The sequence below is a fragment of the Cyprinodon tularosa genome, unplaced genomic scaffold (genome assembly GCF_016077235.1).
Source record: "Cyprinodon tularosa strain WSP-4 unplaced genomic scaffold, ASM1607723v1 ctg6, whole genome shotgun sequence".
Taxonomy (NCBI): domain Eukaryota; kingdom Metazoa; phylum Chordata; class Actinopteri; order Cyprinodontiformes; family Cyprinodontidae; genus Cyprinodon; species Cyprinodon tularosa.
In genome coordinates, this window is record NW_024039340.1 from 1,082,811 (window position 1) to 1,106,885 (window position 24,075).

Here is a 24,075-nt window from a genome sequence, read left to right on the forward strand (position 1 = left end):
GCCGATGAAACTAGCATTAGCGTGGCTATCGAGCAAGTTTTATCGGAATTACAGAGTATTTCTTCACTGAAAGAAGAGCAAAACACTGCTCTGGAGGCTTTTCTCAGAGGAAAAGATGTTTTTGCTCTTCTCCCGACTGGTTTTGGCAAGAGTTAGCCTGGCTTGTGGTTGTGTTTTCGTCGTCGCTCTGTTAGTATGTCATATGCTTCGTTGATCTGATTGGTTTATTTGGCCCGTCTATCATCAAAATAGGCCAATCAGCTAACCAGTATTTTCGCCCCTTCCCAAAATTTGTTCAACGGAAGGTTCCCAGATGGATTTGCTCCGCATATCCATCTGGCGGAGTCCGGTTAGAAAGGTACAACCTCTTCTAGAAAAATCTTTTATCCAGTTGCTTAAACTTAACTTTTCAAGGTAGAGTCTAACTAAAAGCATCCTATATCAAAAGTATCTTAAACAAAATTCTATTACCGTATGTAATTACTTTAAAATTATATTTGATTACTTTTGGACCGCTTGGAATATTTTTACACATAACTGCATGGCCATTTTGAAAGGAACCCGACTTCCAAAAAAGAAAAAGTCATTGAGACTGAAAGCAAAATACTGCATAATACACAAAACATCAAAAAAGGCCTGCAGGTGACTAATGGACAGAAAATAGTTTTTGTTTCAGACAAGAAAAAGTAGAAATTTCTCCTAGCCAAATGTTTCTGGAACCCAAATTTCCCCTATATGTCTGATGATCCTGCCATCCTTCTAGTTTTTACAGTATTCCTCATTTACCTTTTTATTTTTTTCTCTTACATTTTCTTTCTTTTTTAATACTGAGACACATCAAATCTCTCTTCTACTGTCATGAAAGTTTTGTTCTCTCCACCCTGTCATTGTAGGTTTTCTTTCCATTCCTGCAAGCTGTTGTTTGTTTAACATTATATCTATGTAATTTCACCCATCTACTAACAAAAGCACAGCTACAGATGAAAGACAGGCAATTAACAAAACTTTAGCTCCTAAATCTTTTGTTCATCTAGAGGTTTCTCTGTTATTTATAGTCAGAGATGATGTTTCAATGCAGACATAGCTCTACTTGTACTTATGTTCAAACTGATTTACAGAGTTGATCAAATCATAGTTATTTTCTGCTCATATATACTTGGAACTGATCCAGATCCTCTTGCTCTGAGGAAGTGTGCAGAGATAGTAAAATCATGAATGATGTAGTATCAGGAAAACTCTACAGAAGATTGAAACTTAAGTTATTTATGCAGGATTTTTTTAACATCTAAACCTTTTCCCACCATTTTTTTGTGTGTGTATCAGGAACAACAGCCAAACACGTGGTGTTCCTGGCAGGAAACACAGCAAAGCATGGGCTGCGCTGCAAAGCCTGCAAGATGAGCCTGCACCACAAATGTGAGAATGGAGTCGGGCAACAGCGTTGCATGGGGAAACTGGTGAGATCCGTGACACAGACGGCATGGTGCATGCACTTTTACCAGTTTAGGAGCGTCTAAGCCCCGTGGATACAGTCATAACAGTGTCGCTGCAACAGAAACCAAAACAGACTCATAAAAATATGAATACTGGCTGTGGGACCATTTCCACCAGAATGTGCTTATTCAGAAATCACACTTTATATGTCAGTGTGCCAGCGCATCTGTGACCAATGTGCACTCTCGTCATCCTCCTCGTTATCGTTATATCATAGCTGCTTCTGTGTTAGATAAGAACACTGTCTAATAACACAGAGCTCTTCATCTCCATCACATCCAGCCAGGGCCAGAGTCGGCTAAAAACAGAAATAAAGACAAATGTGAACGCCTTCGGAATACTTTGTAAAAATAATGGGTCTGTAACTAAAAGATACAAATCCCAAAGTAATGAGAGTAACATTTCAATTTACAAAAGCCTGTGTTTAGGAAACAAACTAATTTAAACTTTTTTTAAGTTAAAATAATTTTTATGTAATGTGCCACTGATAAATCTAAGACGTAGTTTTGTAGTGGAAGGAAAAAAACGTACAAGCCGTTCAAAAATCTTTCATGAAAAGCAAAAAAAAAAAAAAGACAAACCTGAAAAGCGTGGAAAGAATTTGTGTTTATTTTGATAGACCCTAAATTAAATTCACTGCAAGCAGCTGTCTTAAGATGTCCTCTGATTGGTAAATAGAGAAAGGAATTTAAAACATCTATAACTGTTTCTTCCACTTCATAATATTGACACCCTTGTGTTCCTCTGTCACATAAAGCCCAAATAAATACAGGCTTGTTGCTGGAACACGTCAAAATGTTAAGGGGAATATATTTTGTAAGGCACTGTGTGTGGTAGCAAGCTCTTTATCCTCCTGTACAAGTCTGATTTACATTTTCAAACACTTTCTTTGGGCTGATTCATATGCAACATACAGAAAAACCACTATAAAGCTATGATCATGTCCTCATTATGCAGAGGAATTTTTGTAAAATTTGCATGGCAACAAGTTTGTGATGTTAAAACCATCTATTTAGCAATATTAGTCCCCAGAAACTAATCTTTGTCACTTTCATTGCAGAATGTAGATCATTTTCTTATAGATTAAAAACAAGGATCTGGAGTTAATATGTCACACGTTTTATCACTTTACATCATTCATAAACTACATTAAAACATTATCCTCTGGTTAAGGGATGAATCGGTCAGGGTGGTCCTGGTGTTTTTACAAGGCATGGTTTGGCCACGCTGGTAAAGGCCAAGAAGCACTTTCCATTGTCATACTGAAGCAACAAATTAACAGAAAGGGCTAAACTGGGAGACTGCACCTAAGCTTCTCAAGTCCTTTAAAGTTGGACGATTTATGATTACCTCCTCTTGTTTTAATGGCCCTTTGTTGCCTCTATTATGCAATAATAACTGGAACTAGTTAGGAAAACCTGGAATGGGCTGAGTTGGTGTCAAGCAAGATAAAAGCGTATAAATGTCATGTGGAAACGATGTAGCAGTAAAATCAACAATACGGCCCAGGCTTTCTCTTTTTTTTTTCCTTGTTATGTTTTTTTTTCTTTTTTCCCTGGGTTGCTTGAGGGATGAGGCTCGAAGATATGACCAGCTCTCAGGAGTGGAAAATCAGGCTGAGAGGTCAAGCATATAAAGAGAAGTTTTCCCAGAGGAGTATGACTCTAACTTTTACAAACTCTATACTTGGATGCTTCTGCTAACATGCATGTTTCTCTTGGCTAACTGAATGCACCCAGTGTAAAAGCAAGTTACTTCATGCTCCAAATCTGTATCAGTGCTGCAGCTTATTTTTTCCAATAATCTTCTGATTTTTCTAAGAACTCATCACTCCGGAGAGCAATGACATGGATGTTAAGATTCATGAACTTCAGAATCTTTTTTTTGTTTGTTTGTTTTGAATCAAACTTGAGTGGGTTACGTCATCCCTTTTGGAAGTTAATACAATAAAAGTTCAAAAATATTGATATTTGCCATTCCAAGTTTGATCTAAAAAATTATAAAGATATAACAGTTAATTAGCTGCAAGACCTTGCAGCCTGGTACCCTACTCTGAGATTTAAAAGCTCACTCTGGTAACCCCAAAATCTGAAAACTGCAGTACACCACAGTGCTGAATACTGGCTTCTGACAACAAACAAAAAAACAAAAAACAAATTAGAAACATAAAGTTTCTCTGTACATTCAGAGAAGTATTGGTTCTAATGCAGTTTAACCAGCATGATTAGCTTACAAAATATTAGCCTAATAACAGCGACTAATAACAAAGATGGCTCAGGCACCGCAATGTGGAGGAGGAGTTATGTGACCAACGGGTAGCAAAAAGCAGTGATCATCTGTCCAAACGGTAAGTTAACTGAGTTCCCTATAAAGGCCACTATATAGTCCCAACTCTGTATAGGGATTGTGGCATTTAGGGGTTGGGGCAGACGTTTCGGCACAGTAAGCTTGTATGAGCAATGAGAACAGCAACTTCTAAACGGAGTTTGCACGAGGAGAAATGGGCTCTTGCATGCACATTTCTGATGTAAGATGGAGCTTGGCCATTTAAGGCTTTATAAGTGAGAAGGAGGATTTTCGGATTTTCCGATTTAATAGGAAGCCAGGATAGGAGAGAAATAATCTCTCTTTTTAATTTTCATCAGAACTCTGGCTGCAGCATTTTGGATCAGCTGAAGGCTTTTAACTACAGTTTATGGACTTCCTGACAGTAAAGAATTACAATAGTCCAGCCTTGAAGTAACAAATGCATGGACTAGTTTCTCAGCATCACCCTTGGACAAGATATTTCAAATTTTTTAATATTAAAGAAGTATTAAAGAAGGGACCTCTTTGATATGGGATTTAAATGACAGGTCCTGATCAAAAGCAACACCAAGATTTTTTACTTTATTATCTGAGGTCAATTTAAACCGGGCCAAATGAAGTGACTGACTAATTAGCTTCTTTTTCAGACTCTGGTCCAAAGACTATAACTTCTGTTTCATCTGCAATCAGTAGCAGAAAGTTAAGAGTCATCCAGGTTTTTATACTATTAACAAAACCTCATGGTGGCTTTGATGGTCTGGCTGCTGATTCCCTGCTGTATCAGCAGTAATTATAGCATAACCCTAAGCCGTTTATATTATTCATGCACTTGAGTGAGATTCCAAGTATTTTATATTCTTGGATCCAATGATCTTTTTTATGTGGGAGAGTCAGGAGAGGCCCACGCCCACCTTAATGTTTTTTTTTTTTACTTCCCTAGAGCTCACCCACATTTCCCATATGTTTAGATCCAGAATCTTTAAGGCACAGGGCTCACTCTGCCACTTTTCTGTACTGCCAATAAGTGATAAAACATGCATATTCATTTAAAGTAAAATTATTTGTTGTAAGAAGGCAGTCTTGTTCAACATTGTATTTAGTTACAGGCTGAGTAACCATATTTACATTTGCCTTGACTTTGTCAATATATGGAAATTCATATCTGGATTTCAAAGTGATTCAAAAGGCTTTCCTTGTGTCTTAAAATTTCTATTTCAAAAACACAATTTGACTTTCTCACACTTTCAATATTCTTTATTTTTCTGACTGTGAAATAGGGAATTTTCTCTTCATCCAAACCAACATGTCTTAGTTTTCTCTGAGTCACTGAAACTCTTGACAGCAGTGCACTTGTTGGACAATATTTCCAGTGACAAGCTTTGAAAAGGAATCAATTTGATTCACGCTCATGATGAAATCAGTGATTCACTTTTCTGGATTTTTGGTGATGAATGTTTTGTTCCCAACATTGAGAAATACTTGCTGCAAACCTTCGCAGCTTTCTTCAGGTTTCTTCCAAGAACAGCAAATGTCTTTCACTACATAACTGTTTTTATTATTTATTTGACAGGGACAGTGCACATTAAAAAGCAGTCCTGCAAATGCACCAGAATTAGCAAAAAGGCTATTTTTCATCTGTTGTCCCTGGACAGATCTTAAAATTGTCTACCTAAAAAAAACAAAAAAACACAACAGTAAACATTCTACAATGAAATAAAAAATAAAATAAAATACAGAATAAGTGTTCGCTGGAATAGAATAAAACCTTTAAACTACACTCACCGGCCACTTTATTAGGTACCCCATGCTAGTAACGGGTTGGACCCCCTATTGCCTTCAGAACTGCCTCAATTCTTGGTGGCATAGATTCAACAAGGTGCTGGAAGCATTCCTCAGGGAGTTTGGTCCATATTGTCATGATGGCATCACACAGTTGCCGCAGATTTGTCGGCTGCCCATCCATGATGCGAATCTCCCGTTCCACCACATCCCAAAGATGCTCTATTGGATTGAGATCTGGTGACTGTGGAGGCCATTTGAGTACAGTGAACTCATTGTCATGTTCAAGAAACCAGTCTGAGATGATTCCAGCTTTATGACATGGCGCATTATCCTGCTGAAAGTAGCCATCAGAAGTTGGGTACATTGTGGTCATAAAGGGATGGACATGGTCAGCAACAATACTCAGGTAGGCTGTGGCGTTGCAACGATGCTCAATTGGTACCAAGGGGCCCAAAGAGTGCCAAGAAAATATTCCCCACACCATGACACCACCACCACCAGCCTGAACCGTTGATACAAGGCAGGATGGATCCATGCTTTCATGTTGTAGACGCCAAATTCTGACCCTACCATCCGAATGTCGCAGCAGAAATCGAGACTCATCAGACCAGGCAACGTTTTTCCAATCTTCTGTTGTCCAATTTCGATGAGCTTGTGCAAATTGTAGCCTCAGTTTCCTGTTCTTAGCTGAAAGGAGTGGCACCCGGTGTGGTCTTCTGCTGCTGTAGCCCATCTGCCTCAAAGTTCGACGTACTGTGCGTTCAGAGATGCTCTTCTGCCCACCTTGGTTGTAACGGGTGGTTATTTGAGTCACTGTTGCCCTTCTATCAGAACAGCTCGAACCAGTCTGGCCATTCTCCTCTGAACTCTGGCATCAACAAGGCATTTCCGCCCACAGAACTGCCACTCACTGGATGTTTTTTCTTTTTCGGACCATTCTCTGTAAACCCTAGAGATGGTTGTGCGTGAAAATCCCAGTAGATCAGCAGTTTCTGAAATACTCAGACCAGCCCTTCTGGCACCAACAATCATGCCACGTTCAAAGTCACTCAAATCACCTTTCTTCCCCATACTGATGCTCGGTTTGAACTGCAGGAGATTGTCTTGACCATGTCTACATGCCTAAATGCACTGAGTTGCCGCCATGTGATTGGCTACTTAGAAATTAAGTGTTAATGAGCAGTTGGACAGGTGTACCTAATAAAGTGGCCGGTGAGTGTATATATATGCTCTATACGGTATATATATATATATATATATATATATATATATATATATATATATATATATATATATATATATATATATATATACACACACAGCAGGGACACAAGTGGCAGAATGGCTTGTTAATGATAGACATTCAACTAATGCTGACATGACTGATGTGTTATTTACCAATTTTTTAGATGCTTTTTGAAAATAGTCTATGTTATAAGTTCTCTGATGTTCTGAGGAACAGAGTTCCATTCCTGAGATGCTGTAACTGCAAAGGCTCTTTGACTAAAAGCATTTAAAGCTCTTAAATATACTGATATCAAGGCTGCTAAGCAAATATAGCATAGGTGAAAAGTTTATACACTTGCTCATTAAGGGCATGAATCAAAATGTTTGCCTACTCTTATCATTCCAAAAATTTGTTTTGGTGTGTGGTTGGGATCTAGAATAGACCAGAATAGAATAGAATAGAATAGGCAAAAACTACTAGATAGAATTCAATTCAATTCAATTCAGTTTATTTATATAGCGCCAAATTCACAACACATGTCATCTCAAGGCACTTTACAGTTCAACCAGATCATACAGTCCAATTGATACAAAGTTTTCTATCTAAGGAAAACCAGTTGATTGCATTGACTCATTCACTCAAATACAATCCCCCACACTAAGCATGCTTGTAGCGACAGTGGAGAGGAAAAACTCCCTTTTAACAGGAAGAAACCTCCAGCAGAACCAGGCTCAGTGTGAGCGGCCATCTGCCGAGGCCGACTGGGGTTCAAGGAGACAGAAGCAGAGATACAAAAAGCAGCTGTAAAAGGCGGCCCTGTCCAGGAAACACAGCCAGGTAGACGAGCTCCAAGGCAGCTCCCATGCCAGAGGACGAAGAGAGCACATCCACTCAGTCACGGTCAGAGAAACAGGACCACACTGGAAAACAGGCCGATCTCCAACATCTATAAACAAGGGTGTTGATAGAAGCAGCACAGCTGATGTTTCTTTCCAGGATGACGTCACAGCCAAACAGGAACAGACAAGGCAAAGCTACTCTGAGGAAAAGCAGAGAGAGCAGAAGGTTAGAGATTGAACTAACAGATTCTGCAGAATAGGAGAACAGAGAGAGAATTAAGCAGAATGATGAAATGGGGGTCCCTATGTCCTCCAGCAGTCTAAGCCTATAGCAGCATAACTATAGAGATACACTATATTGCCAAAAGTATTTGCTCACCCATCCAAATTATTGGAATCAGGTGTTCCAATCACTTCCATGGCCACAGGTGTATAAATTCAAGCACCTAGGCATGCAGACTGTTTTTACAAACATTTGTGAAAGAATGGGTCGCTCTCAGGAGCTCAGTGAATTCCAGCGTGGAACTGTGATAGGATGCCACCTGTGCAACAAATCCAGTCGTGAAATTTCCTCGCTCCTAAATATTCCACAGTCAACTGTCAGCTGTATTATAAGAAAATGGAAGTGTTTGGGAACGACAGCAACTCAGCCACGAAGTGGTAGGCCACGTAAACTGACGGAGCGGGGTCAGCGGATGCTGACGCGCATAGTGCGAAGAGGTCGCCAACTTTCTGCAGAGTCAATCACTACAGACCTCCAAACTTCATGTGGCCTTCAGATTAGCTCAAGAACAGTGCGCAGAGAGCTTCATGGAATGGGTTTCCATGGTCGAGCAGCTGCATCCAAGCCATACATCACCAAGTGCAATGCAAAGCGTCGGATGCGGTGGTGTAAAGCACGCCGCCACTGGACTCTAGAGCAGTGGAGACGCGTTCTCTGGAGTGACGAATCGCGCTTCTCCATCTGGCAATCTGATGGACGGGTCTGGGTTTGGCGGTTGCCAGGAGAACGGTACTTGTCTGACTGCATTGTGCCAAGTGTAAAGTTTGGTGGAGGGGGGATTATGGTGTGGGGTTGTTTTTCAGGAGCTGGGCTTGGCCCCTTAGTTCCAGTGAAAGGAACTCTGAATGCTTCAGCATACCAAGACATTTTGGACAATTCCATGCTCCCAACTTTGTGGGAACAGTTTGGAGCTGGCCCCTTCCTCTTCCAACATGACTGTGCACCAGTGCACAAAGCAAGGTCCATAAAGACATGGATGACAGAGTCTGGTGTGGATGAACTTGACTGGCCTGCACAGAGTCCTGACCTCAACCCGATAGAACACCTTTGGGATGAATTAGAGCGGAGACTGAGAGCCAGGCCTTCTCGTCCAACATCAGTGTGCGACCTCACAAATGCGCTTCTGGAAGAATGGTCAAAAATTCCCATAAACACACTCCTAAACCTTGTGGACAGCCTTCCCAGAAGAGTTGAAGCTGTTCTAGCTGCAAAGGGTGGACCGACGTCATATTGAACCCTATGGATTAGGAACGGGATGTCACTTAAGCTCATATGTGAGTCAAGGCAGGTGAGCAAATACTTTTGGCAATATAGTGTAGCTCAGGATAACCTGAGCCACTCTAACTAGAAGCTTTATCAAAAAGGAAAGTTTTAAGCCTAGCCTTAAAAGTAGACAGGGTGTCTGCCTCACGGACTAAAACTGGTAGTTGGTTCCACAGGAGAGGAGCCTGATAACTAAAAGATCTGCCTCCCATTCTACTTTTAGAAATTCTAGGAACCATTAGTAAACCTGCAGATTGAGAGCGAAGTGCTCTGTTAGGAACATAAGGAACAATCAGATCTCTGATATAAGATGAAGCTTGGCCATTTAAGGCTTTATATGTGAGAAGGAGGATTTTAAATTCTATTCTTGATTTAACAGGAAGCCAATGAAGAGAAGCCAGGATAGGCGAGATATGATCTCTCTTTTTAATTTTCATTAGAACTCTGGCTGCAGCATTTTAGATCAGCTGAAGGCTTTTAACTACAGTTTGTGGACTTCCTGATAGTAAAGAATTACAATAGTCCAGCCTTGAAGTAACAAATGCATGGACTAGTTTCTCAGCATCACCCCTGGACAGGATATTTCTAATTTTTGTAATGTTCCTCAGATGAAAGAAGGAAATTCTAGAAACCTCTTTGATGTGGGATTTAAATGACAGGTCCTGATCAAAAATAACACCAAGATTTTTTACTTTATTATCTGAAATCAGTTTAATCCCATCCAAATGAAGTGACTGGATAATCAGCTTCTTTTTCAGAGACTCTGGTCCAAAGACTATAACTTCTGTTTTGTCTGCATTCAGGAGCAGAAAGTTAAGAGTCATCCAGATTTTTATGTCTTCAAGACATGCCTGTAATCTATGTAATGGGTTAGCTTCATCTGGATTTATAGACAGATAAAGCTGGGTATCATCAGCGTAACAGTGGAAATTAATCCCATGCTGTCTAATAATTCTACCAATTGGGTGCATGTATAAAGTAAAGAGAATTGGTCCTAGCACTGATCCCTGTGGTACTCCACAGGTAACCTTTGAGCGTGTTGAAGATCTATCATTAACATGAACAAACTGAATTCGATCAGATAGATAAGATTTAAACCAGTCTAGTGCTGTTCCTTTAATTCCAACAAAATATTCAAGTCTTTCTAAAAGAATATTATGGTCAACTTTATCAAATGCAGCACTAAGATCCAACAGGACGAGCACAGATACAAGTCCATTATCTGAGGCCATGAGAATATCGTTAGTGACTTTCACCAGAGCTGTTTCAGTGCTATGATGAGCTCTAAAGCCAGACTGAAACTCTTCAAAAAGTTCATTATGGTGGAAGTGATCGCAAACTTGTTTGGCAACTACTTTCTCAAGAATTTGGGATAAGAAAGCAAGATTGGATATAGGTCTATAATTGACCAAGTCATCTGGGTCAAGAGACGGTTTCTTAAGCAGAGGTTTAATTACAGCAACCTTAAAAGCTTTAGGTACATATCCCTGTAACAGAGATAGATTAATCACATCTAAAATGGAGGAGGAGATCAAAGGGAATACCTCCTTAAATAACCTGGTTGGAACTGGATCTAACATACAAGTTGAAGGCTTAGATGAAGACAATAATTTTGCTAATTCAGAGAGTTCAACTGGATCAAAGCAGTCTAAACCCGGTTCAGATTCCATGACTACCTCAGGTACAATCGCGGATAGAGGAGTGCTTATGATCTTATTTTTAATAAGATCAATCTTATTTATAAAGAATCCCATAAAATCATTGCTGCTAAGAGCAGGTGGAATGGACGGTTCAACAGAGCTATGGCTCTGGGTGAGTTTGGCAACTGTATTAAAAAGAAATCTAGGATTATTCTTATTCTCCTCTATTAATGAGGAGAAGTATGCTGCTCTTGCTTTACAAAGAGTCCTCTTATACAGCGGTAAGGCATGCAACTACACAAGACTACATGATATCAATATAATAGCCTTTCAAAAGGTAAGGTAGAAAAAAATTAACCTGACTCCGCCAGATGGATTTGCCCCGCATATCCATCTGGAAACCTTCCGTTGCAGTAATTTTGGGAAGGGGCGAAAATACTGGTTAGCTGATTGGCCTATGTTGGTGATAGACGGGCCAAATAAACCAATCAGATCAACGAAGCATATGACGTACTAACAGAGCTACGACAAAAACACAACCACAAGCCAGGCTACTCTTGCCGAAACCAGTCGGGAGAAGAGCAAAAACATCTTTTCCTCTGAGAAAACCCTCCAGAGCAGTGTTTTGCTCTTCTTTCAGTGAAGAAATACTCTGTAATTCCGATAAAACTTGCTCGATAGCCACGCTAACGCTAGTTTCATCGGCTGAAGCCGCCATGTTCTTTAGACTGAACTGTCGCGCTTCTCGTTGCGTCACACCTCAACCCGCCTCAAAGCCGACGCTGATTGGACGTTCGTTTGGTGAACGGCTCCAAATTTTCTTTAACGGAGAGTCTCCAGACTGATCTGCGAGTGAAACCTTGAAAACTCGCGAGATCAGGATGGTCCCACAAGGCTAGAAAAAAATCAGGATAAGGAAGAAAAAGCTGTGCAGTTATTAATAAAAAAATGCTTATATGGGTAAAAATTAGAGAAAACCATCCACCCATCCATCCATCCATCCATTCATCCATCCAGCCAGCCTCTCAGTGGGTGCACTGCCTATCTCTGGCAGTCTACGGGTGCATACTGTGCAAATATACAGTAACATTGAAGAACATTCATGTTTGTAGACTTGTGGGAGGAAGCCAGAGTACTGAGAGAACCCATACATGCACATGAACTCCATGCAGAAAGACTCCAGGCCAGGAATTTAACCTTCTTGCTGCAAGGCAGCAGGGCTACAAACTGCACCACCTTGCAGCCCCAAAATTTTCAAGTTAAAAAGAAAAACAACAGCTGGTTTGCAGAATGACTGGTGAACCGTTCAATATGCTCAAATCTAGAAAGGAAATGATTGCAGAAGCAAACACCTCCAGAGCAGAAAAAAAACTGCACATTATCTGCTGTAGTTTCTATCTGTCATTTTGAACATCTGTTTTCCACATGTATAGGGGTTAGAAAGAGTGAAAATGTTGCTAATCAGACCAAGAACCTGTGAAAGATGTTGCCACACTTATCGGGCTTGTTGGGAGCAGCAAGGTTTAAAAAGGGGAGTCAGGCAGAGTCATCTGGAAACTTCTGAAGATGGTAGTCTGAGGAGTTACAGAAGAAATCTGCAGCCTGGAGGGTAAACAAGAACGGGGCCAACATGGTTCCCAGCATGGTGTTGAAAGCAGTAGGAAATCAATCAGAGGGATTCTTCCAGTGCATCCAAACTTCTCTAGTTAGGTCAGAGCTTGGTGCTGCTGATAAATGATGGCACACCTACCCTGATTCCAGCCTGGGAGGCAAACTGCAGTGGATCCAATGAAAAGTCCTCACCAGGGGAGACCAACTTCTTTAGGGTCTTCAGATGTGGTTACTGCTTCCATCAAGGTGTAAGACTGGTCTTCCACAGATGTTACCTCACACATTCACTGCAAAAACCAATCTAAAAATAAATGAGTTTATTTTTGCGTATTTGAGCTGATAAACAACATGATCCGCCAATTGAATTAGTGCTTAAGTCTTTAAAATAAGATAATTGGTTATTATGTACTTCAAATACGATAATGATCTTTTTTTCTTATTTTAAATATTAATTGTCTTATTCCAATGGAAAACTGTATCACTTACTTGCTGAAATAAAAGGAAAACACACTTATTTCAAGAAAAGTTGCTTACTCATATCTACATTTTTTGCAGTATTGTATTCTTACAATCTAATTTTAACCCAACATGTGTCGATATAACAATGGAAACAGTACTTTGCTGCAGTCACAGAAAAACATTGTCCACTTCATGACGGATGTTTCGAGTGAATTAAAACCATTAAAGGTATAAGTGGAGAAATTTTGCAAATTTTTGGAAAGACCCGCCCTCTCCACTTTTAAAAAAGCAATACACTGCAAAAACGATCTAGAAATAAGTAAAAATTTCTTAAATTAAGTGTATTTACCCTTAATTTGAGTAGGTAAATAATATGATTTGCCAATGAAATTAGTATCTTTACTCTTAAAATAAGATAATTAGATAATATGAACTTGAAATAAGACATTGCAATAGTTTTTTCTTATTTTAAATGTAAATTGTCTTGTTCCATTGGCAAAGTGTCTCACTTTTGTCCTCAATTCAAGAAAAAATTCACTTATTTTAAGAAAAAAATGATTTACTTAGATTTCATTTTTTTTGCAGTGTTCACATGCACAACCCTGCACCTGCTCACGAGAGGGAACGCCTCGTGCACGCTCTGTTTAAAAATTGCTGTTTGCATCGCTCATACAATTTTTCCACTATATCAGACTCGCCACCGTTAAGTGAAAATGGGAACGAGCACGTAGGACAGCCTTACGTCAACATATCACCAAAATGATTTACAATTAGGAGGGCCACTTATTTTGATGATCCACCCGGGAAAAGAGCATCTTCCGCTATACCTTTAAGTTCTTGAATAACACCAGCAAACTTAACCCTGCTGAAGAAGAACGACTTGTCGGCTCCTATCTGTCTTGTTCAGAATTGTTCATCTTAATTCCAGATGCTACTGACTTTCTGCTGCATCAAGCTCAGTTATATAAAGTATTATATTGTAATGACTTCTTCCCATATTATTTATAGGAAGACAGTTACCATATAAACTGTTTGAAGTACATTAAATATTTCAAATTAGTTATTACCTATCAGTCATTCACATCGCACAGAGTCTGCTTAAAGGTTGTTCCAAAAACAACTATTATTAAAACAACAAGAAATCAAAGCACTTATAGGAAACCTAAGTTGATCAGGCCAAATTAAATCTGTCATAAACATTTGTTCATCACAAATGGATGTGCATATGTTTAATAAAATGTTTTCTATCTCAAAAATATTATTCACTGAGCTCCATAAGTGTAATCAAAGCTGATTATGTTTGGGAAATCTGCTCCAAAAACATCCATTCATTTTTAGTAAAGAAACCAGTGTTTCAGTGTATTCAAGATATATATGAAGGAATATTTGTTCCTTATTTTATGTAATGCCTTTAAGTTTAAAGGCAGTTGAGTTAAAAACTGATGCTGTAAAAAGGAAAGTATTTCCAGCTGAGACATGAATGTATGTCAACATTGTAACATTAGGTGTGACAAAATAGATTTTACTTTTTAACAAGCTTGGAAACTATAAAATTGTAATGACAGATATTTTTCCATTTAAACAATATTGTGATAAAACGAATGCATGGAAACGGCGATGCAAGTTAGCCTGAGGGCAGCTCTTTGCTGACTGTGACGTCCGAGTCTGACATCGTTTAGTTAACAGCATCGCCTCCAGCATCTGTTGTTCACTTTGCCCTTGGACTTCCTTTTATATGTGGCCGTCTCAGCATTATGATTTTGCATGAATAGTGAATGAAGGGTTTGATGAGTTTATTCTGACCTTTTCTGATCTGAAGTGGGAAAATTAGTGTCATTTGCTGCAAAGTTGCATAAAAAACAGAAATCTGAAAACATTTCCACTAATCTAATAAAAAATTTAAATGATGTGACTGAATGCTTAGTGCTCCTTATTTCTTTTTCTTTAATCTAAGGATTTTCTTCTCTTTTTGTGGCGGTGGGGGTTTTATTTATCCAAAAAAGTTCTCAGACTCACACCTTTTTCTCTTATGTATGATTTTCTCTGCAGCCTAAAGGCTTTCGGCGATACTACAGCTCCCCATTGTTGAACCAGGAGCAGTATGGATGCATTAAAGAAGTCATGCCCATTGGTGAGCTTTAAACACCTAATATTTATTTCAGCTTTTCATTATTTCCTCCAAATTATTTTAGACATTTCATGCAGAACGTATCTATCTAGTATTCTTTTTTTTTTATATGGTTCTGTAAATAAAATAAAAAAAGACAAAAAAACTTGACTGAGAGGGAGGTTTAATATTTGTTTGCTCATAAGCTTATTTTATATCTTGTGATATTCTGCTTCAAAGCCTGTGGGAATAAAGTGGACCCGGTGTATGAAGCTCTGAGGTTTGGGACATCACTTGCACAAAAAGCCAAGAGGGCCAGCGACTCCGATTCTCCACACAGAAACTCAGTAAGAACCCAACGCTTAGCTTTATGTGATATCTCCAGCTTTACTTTTGTTTGGGCTTCATGTAAATTTTATCCCGCCTTAGCAGACACGATGCAGCTGATGGTTTAAAGAGATACGGACTTGCAGGGCTGCAAACACTACCAATAAAGGCAGTGTGGCCGAGGCAGGCTTGCTGGAAGATGTCACAGTGAACTGCGGTGTCACAGCTCTGAAGATGAATCATGTAGAATCTGCTTTCATACTCTATGATATCGTACTGTAAGGTGAACTGCATCTGGATGTGTGCCTCTGGATGATGACGTCTGAAAGCTGTTGGGTTTGGGCCGTCATCTGGTGTCCTGAGCAGCTGGTGGAGACGTGTGTGTATCTTTGGTTGTTTGTGAGGCTTTAGAGACAATGTGATCTCAGCAGGGGCTTGATAATAGCTTCCAAATGTAGACTATGAAACAGCTTGGTTACTCCCATCTGCAGTTCCAGATAGAAAACAGATTTGTTTGTTAAGGTTTGTTTGTTGAGAAATGCTCATTTGGAAAAGTATTCAAACCCCCTTGAGCTTTTTGGTGAATTTTTTAATCAAAACAACTTTAAGGTTTTTTTCACTGAAATTTTGTGTGACATAAAGTTAGCCATAATTGTCAAGTGGAAGTAAAGTGACACGTTTCTGCAAATTTATACAATAAAACTGTCAAACGCGTGGTGTGTATTTTCATTGATTCCTCTGAATAAAATCTAGTGCAGCTGACTGCGTTTAGAAGATCCCTAATCAGGGATGGTCTTGAATGTAGGGGTAGACAGTAACTTGTTAAATTAAGTAACTTTTGGACAAAAAAAAAATCTAGTTTTAGAATTAGTAATACTTTTCTAGTTTTACTTAAGTAATATCTTTATTAGAGATGTCCCGATACAATTTTGTTATAAATAATCAGATTTCAGCCAAAAAAATTAAAGACTGCATCAAAATCCCTCCAAAATCTCCATTCTAAAAAGCTAATAGAAACACTTCACCTGCATCCGGTTAGGTTTAAAGCTTACATAACTCTTTGGTAAATAAAAAACGAGTCAGTTCCTCTCATATCTGATGTAAAGTGTTGTTCTTTGTTTGAGAAATATCACTTTAAGCCATCTATCATTCTATACTATAAATTATAAAAGTATGTATAATTCTTGCTGATATCATGATGGTTCAACATCGGTATCGTGTATTACTCAAAGCTGCAATATTGGTAACATAGTGAGATAATTTTGTTGGGACTTCCACAATAAAATATCACTACTATTACTAAAGTAACATCTTTTTTTAAACAAAAGCGATCCAGATGAAGACACACAGCTAACGATAAAATTAGTGTTTTTGTACACAAGATTACTTTGTATCAGGTGAACCTATCATGACATTTGGAGGTCAAAATAATACAGCAGATATTGTCGCTAGATTTACTGGTTTCACGTGTTTTCTCTTTTAAAGAAAATTGGTTTGGGGAAGAGTTTTTGTTTCTGGATTTTTTTTCAAATATGTTATTTGTTTGTATAATGATTTTTATTATATACTTAAAAAAATGAGATTTGCACATAACTTTCAAATTTGCTGTATTTGTCCACATAATTTCAAATACTAAATTAGATATTATGATGAGCACTTGAATAGCCTTTTACAAAATACTTATTAACTTGTGTAATTTCTTGAATGACTTCTTTTTACTATTGATACAATAAAGTAATGTTAGTCTTAGTTTAATAAATCTGCTTGAATATTTGATAATTCTGGAGATTATTTACAAATTTGTGATTGAAGTTGTGAATTTTTATTGTTTTTTTTTCTGCTTGTCAAACAATGTTTATGATCTACCATGATGTACATGTGGTGGGGGAGAGCTTCCCTCTTTTCCTGTTATATTTTAGGTAACTAGCTGTTATTTTATCTGTAATATTTGATGGAAAATGTGAAGTTTAGTGTCCCTCTTATCCTACAAGTCCTAGAAGACAGGTAATTTAATAAGGGGGGGGGGGGGTTATTGTATTTGTAACAATGAGTGAGAGAAAAATGAAAATAAGGCAAAAGCTGAGGTGATTTGTTAGATATTTGGAAGAGTTGCAGTAGTTTATTATTATTTATTTTTTTACAGTGTCCTGTCTGGCAATGTGGCAATAAGAATAATTGTCTTGATGCCAAAAAAGAGCCCAACATATTTTACTTTCACAAGTGGAGCAGTATGGCAATTGCCATATTGCTACAGTTGTTTCATGCATATAAATTGCTTTATTATAATTATGCAGGGAGTTTTACACTTTATATGGACACTGCAATGTAAACAGAGCAGAAAAACAGAAGAAGGAAAAAAGGGAAAAACAGGATAAAAGATAAAAGAAAGAAGAGATAGAAAGGAGATAATGACAAAACATTTTCAGTCTGCTTCATCACCAGCAACGAGATGAAAAAAGAACAGCACAACCGAAAGACATGGTACGAGACATACAATAAAGCAACACCTTGAAACTATCGCTAAAGTAATATTATTAAGTCTGACATGTACTCTGTGTTACCTGAAGATATGAATGTGGTAGTGATGAGTTTAATGGCCTAGTCAAAGTCCAGACCTTCAATTAGAATCTGTGGCCGGACTTTAAAGGCTTGCCTCTAATATCTGAAATTTATGTGCAAGTAACTGTTTAAATATATAACAAAGAATTGTTATTGATCTTTTCCTAATAAACGTTTGCACTGATTTATTGTTTTAGACCAGTGATTTGGATAATGTTCCAGAGGAGGTTGTGGCTCACAGCAGTAGGCAAGAGCTGTCGAGAAAACACAGCGATGATGGTGAGTACCTCTTCCAGAAACCCGTCCATTTCACCATAACACGCATTTCTTCATCCATCAATTCTTAGAAAAGACTTCTTCCAGATTTCCACTATGCTGAGAGTTCAGATTTCTGCTGTGAGCCATTTTTTATTTCTTGTTTGTTTTCTTAGTATTTGCAGTCATTCAGAACGGAGCGGAGTGTTTATACCTGCCAGAGAGCAAAGCAGATGACTTGTCGGTGAGAAACTCTCCTCCAAATGTTTCTGCATTGCATTGAAAATGCATGACTTTCCTTTTGATCATTTAGCAAAGTCCTCAGCATGTTGAAGTCTCAACATTTCTCTTACATTTTTCCCAAGTTTTCACAGTGTTTTGCATTCTGTGACACTACTCTTCGTTTCTCTGAAAACCTCTTAGAAGCGTCTCCATTTATTGACCAGTGCTTGAACTCTGCATAGTTTGTTTGAGAATTTATACTCTACCATTAAACCCCCCCCCCCCACCACCACCACCACCAATGCCTTGGAAAAACTCAGTTTTCATCCTTCTTCAGCAAATGCTGACGTGACCCTGTGCGAGTACAGTCAAGCCTTGACCTTAAACTTTCGATCTGCTGCCTTTCTCTATGCTGCAGTTGTGCTGCCATGCTGCGCTGATGGTGCACATTTCAATCTGCAGAAAGAAAAAGGTTAAGCCTCTATGAACCACCTCCTGTAGCTCAGCAATGAATATTTCATGGTCTGCTTTCATTAGCGTTCCTTCGTCCTCTCTATACTCTCCTTCATGGTGAAAATTCTAGAAAGGACGGTTTTAGTTTCGCAAACCTGTATGATTCAAAAGACTAAAAACTATTTTTTTTTAAATAGGGCGACCCCCAAATTTTTGCCAGATTGAGTGCATGACAACACATTTACGTGTCACAAACTTTAATGTATTGTTAAATGGACAACTTTATGCAACCTTCTCTTGGGTATATTTATTGGGATTTGTTATCTTGACACTGAAGCCTTTCCATTGACTTTACAGAATATATTGACTATATTTAGGTCTGGGCTTTGACTAGGCCATAGTGTTAAAGTGAAAAACTTTGATTTAAACCATTTTGTATGTATGTTTTTGTTATGGTTCTCCACTTTTGGGACTCAGAGTTTTTAGTTTTCAGTTATTCTGTGTTGTTAATCTTTGGTTTATTTTCCATTATATTCAAGCTGTCCCTTCTCATCTCTTCCATCCACACCTGCTCCATATCAGTTGATTACTCCAGTCTTTGTTCTGTCTCCCATATATACTCTCCATGTGCGGTTCTTCAGGGCTGGTTTCTTGTTGTTTGTTGCTTCCTCGCCTCTGGCTCCCTACGTGAGTTTTCTCTGATGTTTGCTGGTTTTTGGTTCTCAGTATTTTTGTGTGTTTGGATGTTTGCCTCGGTTCTTCTTCATTAAATCTACACAATTTTTTCTCTGCTTCACTCATCTCTGCATTTGGGTCCTCAAGCAACCTCACCTCCCACATTGACAATTTAGGCCATGTCTTACTGAAAGGTTTTTTTAGCCTCTGACAGGCTGTCTTTTACCAGTTTGAAGTTCCATAACTGTTTTGTCCTTAAAGAACCTGGAGGCAGAATTAAAAAATGACACTGACGAGAGACACACCTGGTGCTAAGGATGACTGCAGCCACCATCCAAGCTGAAAGGCTGCTGAAACCCTTCACATAAAGGCTGTCTTTACAGAACTACACTGCTGTAACGCAGTTTTCTGTGTCACAGTTTACTACAAGAACACTGTGCATATTTTAGACAAGCAGCATGCCAAGTGAAAAAGTGTTGAAGCAGCCTTCCAAAACAGCTTCTTCCTCACTGCGATCATACAGTGGAATGTTGAAAAAAATCGAATGTCACAGACTCTGCATCAAATTGACCATATCTATTAGTTTTTTTGTATCATGTCTTTTCTCCCACAGTTTTTACATTTGATCACGGCTGCACTTTAAGAATTTACAGAATTTCGTTTTATATACAAAATGACAATAAATGTTGTCTAAGACTAAGTCTAAATCTAGTAAAGGTTTTAACTGGTGAAAGCATTTTATATTGTCTTGTTATACTAAGCTTCTCAAATGAATGCTCTCCTTGCCTGTAAGGAGGAACTCAGTGTTTTGGTAGTTCTACATTTGGGTCCATCCTCTCTCTGTGTTCGGATGGACTGAACAGAGCCTCCTGGAGATTTTCAAAGTTTGCCATATCTTTTAGAACCTAAGCCTGCTTTAAAGTCTCCACACTTTTTTCCCCTGACACCTCTGCTTTGTCTATTGGCCTTTCAGATGCTTTTTATTTCCTACTAAACTATCATAAGTTTGAAATAAACACATATGGTCTCTGTCTGTCTTCTAAAGGCATTTGGTTACACTAGTTTAATTCGAGGGTTTTAGGCATAAACTGTTGACTTTTGCATTATAGTCAATATGGTTTGCATTTAATTAAAGTGCACACTATATTGATATATGGGGCGAGGGGTAGATTTAGTTCCACTTGATAGCTACATTTGGTCTAGCTCTCAAAATGCCAATAATATGCATGAAAGGTTGTGGTTGGAAAGAATGAAATGGGAAAAAGAGGCTTTTGTGGATCCGTCTCTATACTGCTTCAGTCATCTGTTACAGGGAGGTGGTTGGAAGTGTATTGGGCAGTGCCATCACTCTGGAGCGAGCACAGCTGCAGGCAGGCTGTTTGTCAGCCGACAGGTCCATTAGCTCGGGCTGGCGAATGGGCAGATGGAGGCTCTGTGGGGTAATGAACATAAAAACCCCAAAAGAAAACTCATTCTTCTCCAAAGAAGAGGCTTAGATACTGGAGGATGGAGGATGATCGTCCACTAGCATTTAAAGGTACAGAAGATGATCTTTTATTTCCAGGTGGATCATCTAAATAAGTAGTCCTCCTAATTGTCAATCATTCTGGTGATAATTCGCACTTTCAGGCATATATTAGTGGTGAGCTATGGTTTCAGTCAATGAAGCTCACCTTTCTCACAGCGGTCCTTTGAAAATGGCCATAGGAGTAAAAGTGTCTACGAAGTGTATGAGAAGAAAAGAAAGGCCTCACAAGAGGCAGATATATACCGAAATTCTTTGCGGGTAGAGCTTTCCTAAAAAAATATTACGGTATTTGCTGTCACAGTGGCCCACTGTCACCACCCGACAGCGGCGACTAATAGGCACCATACAGTGGAGGAGGAGTTATGTGATCAACGGAGCAAAAAGCAATGATCATTTGTCCAAACGGTCAGTTAACTGAGTTAGCTATAAAGTCCACTATATAGTCCCCGCAGTATATAGTGATTGAGGGATTTAGGGGTTAGGGCGGAGGTTCGGGCACATTAAGCTAGTATGAGCTATGACAACAGCAACTTTTAAACAGATCATGCATAACAAGAAATGGGCTGGTGCAAGCTCTCGCCTGCATATTTTTTTTTTTAAGTGAAGAGGGCGGGTCTTTTAAAAATTTCGCCAAAAGCCTCCACCATACCTTTAAAGCTACAGTGTGTAATTTTCAGCGACATCTAACGTCCAGACTGCAGACCGCAGCAACATGAACATCTCCCCCCCACCGCTTCTCCCCCCCAACAGTACGGCAAGCGTTACGGGACAAAATGTCTTCCACGACGTCCGCATCACCTACCTTCTCAAGTGATGAGGTTTGTTTACATAGATAATTTTACAGATAGTATTTCCTTAGTCTGTGTGTTCAGTACCGTCTCAGTTCATCTCTCTCAACTTGCCGTAGTTACTTTCGAGCGTAATGGGCGATCTCGCAATCGCTAGTTTGTTGGCTCTGCGCTGCCGTAACGCAAAGATGTCTGCCTCCATGGCTGCGAGACCCGCTCCTATGTAATTATAAATAACGAATTCTAAGGCAACGCAAATATTAAGGTTAAGAGGCTGAGCTCGTAGATGTTGATAAATAACATAGTTATGTATAATATATTACATTTCTGACTGTATATCCCTGTAATTATTACACACTGTAGCTTTAAGTCAAACAGTGATTGTTTGAGGAGGTTTTTTTTTTTCATCACTGGTGGATCTATTCAGTGTTTTTTAGGTTTTATAAGTCTCTACGGTATATCTATTAGAAAAAGGAAATAAAGTAATGCTGGTAGTGTTAACAGTAATTAATATACAGTATGTATAGCATGAGATAGCCATGGGATTTGGGATATTTACCTAAAAATTCTCTTTGCTCTCTTACCAGCTTCAGCTAACCAATATTATTTTATTACTTTTTCAAAACAACTTTTTAGGAAAATACTGTTTTATATTAACCTTAAAGAAATCTTTGCACAGAGTTTGGTTCAATATATGCTAATTAAGGAGGAGTTAAAGTCTCTTAACTTTCCAGAGAGGAAAGTGGTTAGAATTAGACTCCCTTATATGAGGCGCAAAAAGTCTGCGTTTGATTGGTTGATCAGCCCAGATGAAGCTGGCTCAGATCAAAGGTCTCAGAAAGCTTTTGTCTAACAGTCAAAACCACGATTGTTCGTCTATTTGAACGGTGATAATCTTTTTTTTTTTTTTTTCATAGTATTTGATTTTCAGATATTCAAACTGAAACTTACACCTCCTGAAGCGAGTTTGGAAATCATCAGTTTCGCCGTCATGTTTCACACTTATGCTCACAGGGTTGAAAGCTTCTGCTTTTTTCCTTCAGAGGCAACATTGGTCATTAAGGCCAAACACTCTAAATGCAGCTTTATTAGACTAGAGAACAAGTATCCAGGCTTTAAGGTGTTTGTTCCTGAAAACATCTGCAAACTGTAAGCAGGCTTGTTATGTTGCTTCAGGACTTAAGGCTTCTTCCTCTCTGGGTGGCCTTTCAGTCAATCTTCTTACAGAACTCAGTTGACTGTGGATCATAACACTCTGCTACCAGAAGGCCTTTTGGTTTAGTTCTGGCGTGGAGCCAAAGCACATTCATCTCTGGAACACAGAACCAGTCCCCTTCCTGAACTGTATAATGACATAACACTCCTTTGGCGTTCATACTGACGTAAAATGGTTTGAACAGATACAAACAACCCCATGAGGCATATGGAACTTGTACTCAAGCAAAAACCAAACTTGTTGAGGTCTTATTGATTTAAGTGAGTACTTTTGATTTTATCATGATGTTATATAATAAAGCAGTAGCTTCAGATGTTACCTTAAAAAAGAACCACACTGCAGCTTACATTTACGCAAATACTGAGAATTACCCAGCTTACACATCTATGAAGTGATGATCTGGGTTTCATCACTGCTGGAAGACGGTGACTATAGTACTGAATGTTTGTCTTTTTATGCAGTGTATATAAACGTTTACTTCAACTGCATATCGAGTAAATGTACAGTCATAAAAACAGAGCTGGTATTTTGGTCTTCATTTCTTTATGCGATGTGCTGCGGTGGAATAGTGCCTTATATCAAACACAACAGAAATGATTCTATTATCTTGGCTGTGAACCATTCCAGCATATAGCATCTGGAGCCCTTTTCAAGGCCCCAGAGGAGCTTTTCATTGGCTGTAATAGATAGCTACTATCATGGTTTGAGCCCTGAGGCCATTGAGGCAGTTTACCTCATGGCTTCTGTTGATTCGACTCATCCATCATCAACATTAGCCGACCTTGTTGGTGACGCTTGTGAAGCCATTTGGCTTTAACATAGCTGTCGCTTGGTGTCCCCCAAGAAAAAAAAGGGTGATTCAGTTTCTGAAAAAGTTATTTTCTCCTCAAAAGGGAAGAGTTTCCTGCTGTTTCTGTGCAGGAGAAGCTTCTAGATGAATTCCAGGGAAACAGCAGGTGGGAGATTAACTGATAAGGCATTGGGTGATGAAGCAGGAAAGCCCACCCACCCGCTTTCCCAGCGGTTGCTGGGAATGCCA

General features: G+C 38.9%; 1 protein-coding gene across 2 annotated transcripts in view; it reads left to right on the forward strand.

Moving 5' to 3' along the window:
* stac (SH3 and cysteine rich domain) overlaps positions 1–24,075 on the forward strand; it is a 62,679-nt gene that overhangs the window by 23,046 nt on the left and 15,558 nt on the right. For both annotated transcript variants that reach the window (XM_038307005.1, XM_038307006.1), the window contains 5 exons: positions 1,324–1,457; positions 14,956–15,037; positions 15,254–15,360; positions 18,097–18,178; positions 18,331–18,398. In XM_038307005.1, the coding sequence (XP_038162933.1) occupies positions 1,324–1,457; positions 14,956–15,037; positions 15,254–15,360; positions 18,097–18,178; positions 18,331–18,398 (473 nt within the window). The remainder of the gene's footprint in view (positions 1–1,323; positions 1,458–14,955; positions 15,038–15,253; positions 15,361–18,096; positions 18,179–18,330; positions 18,399–24,075) is intronic.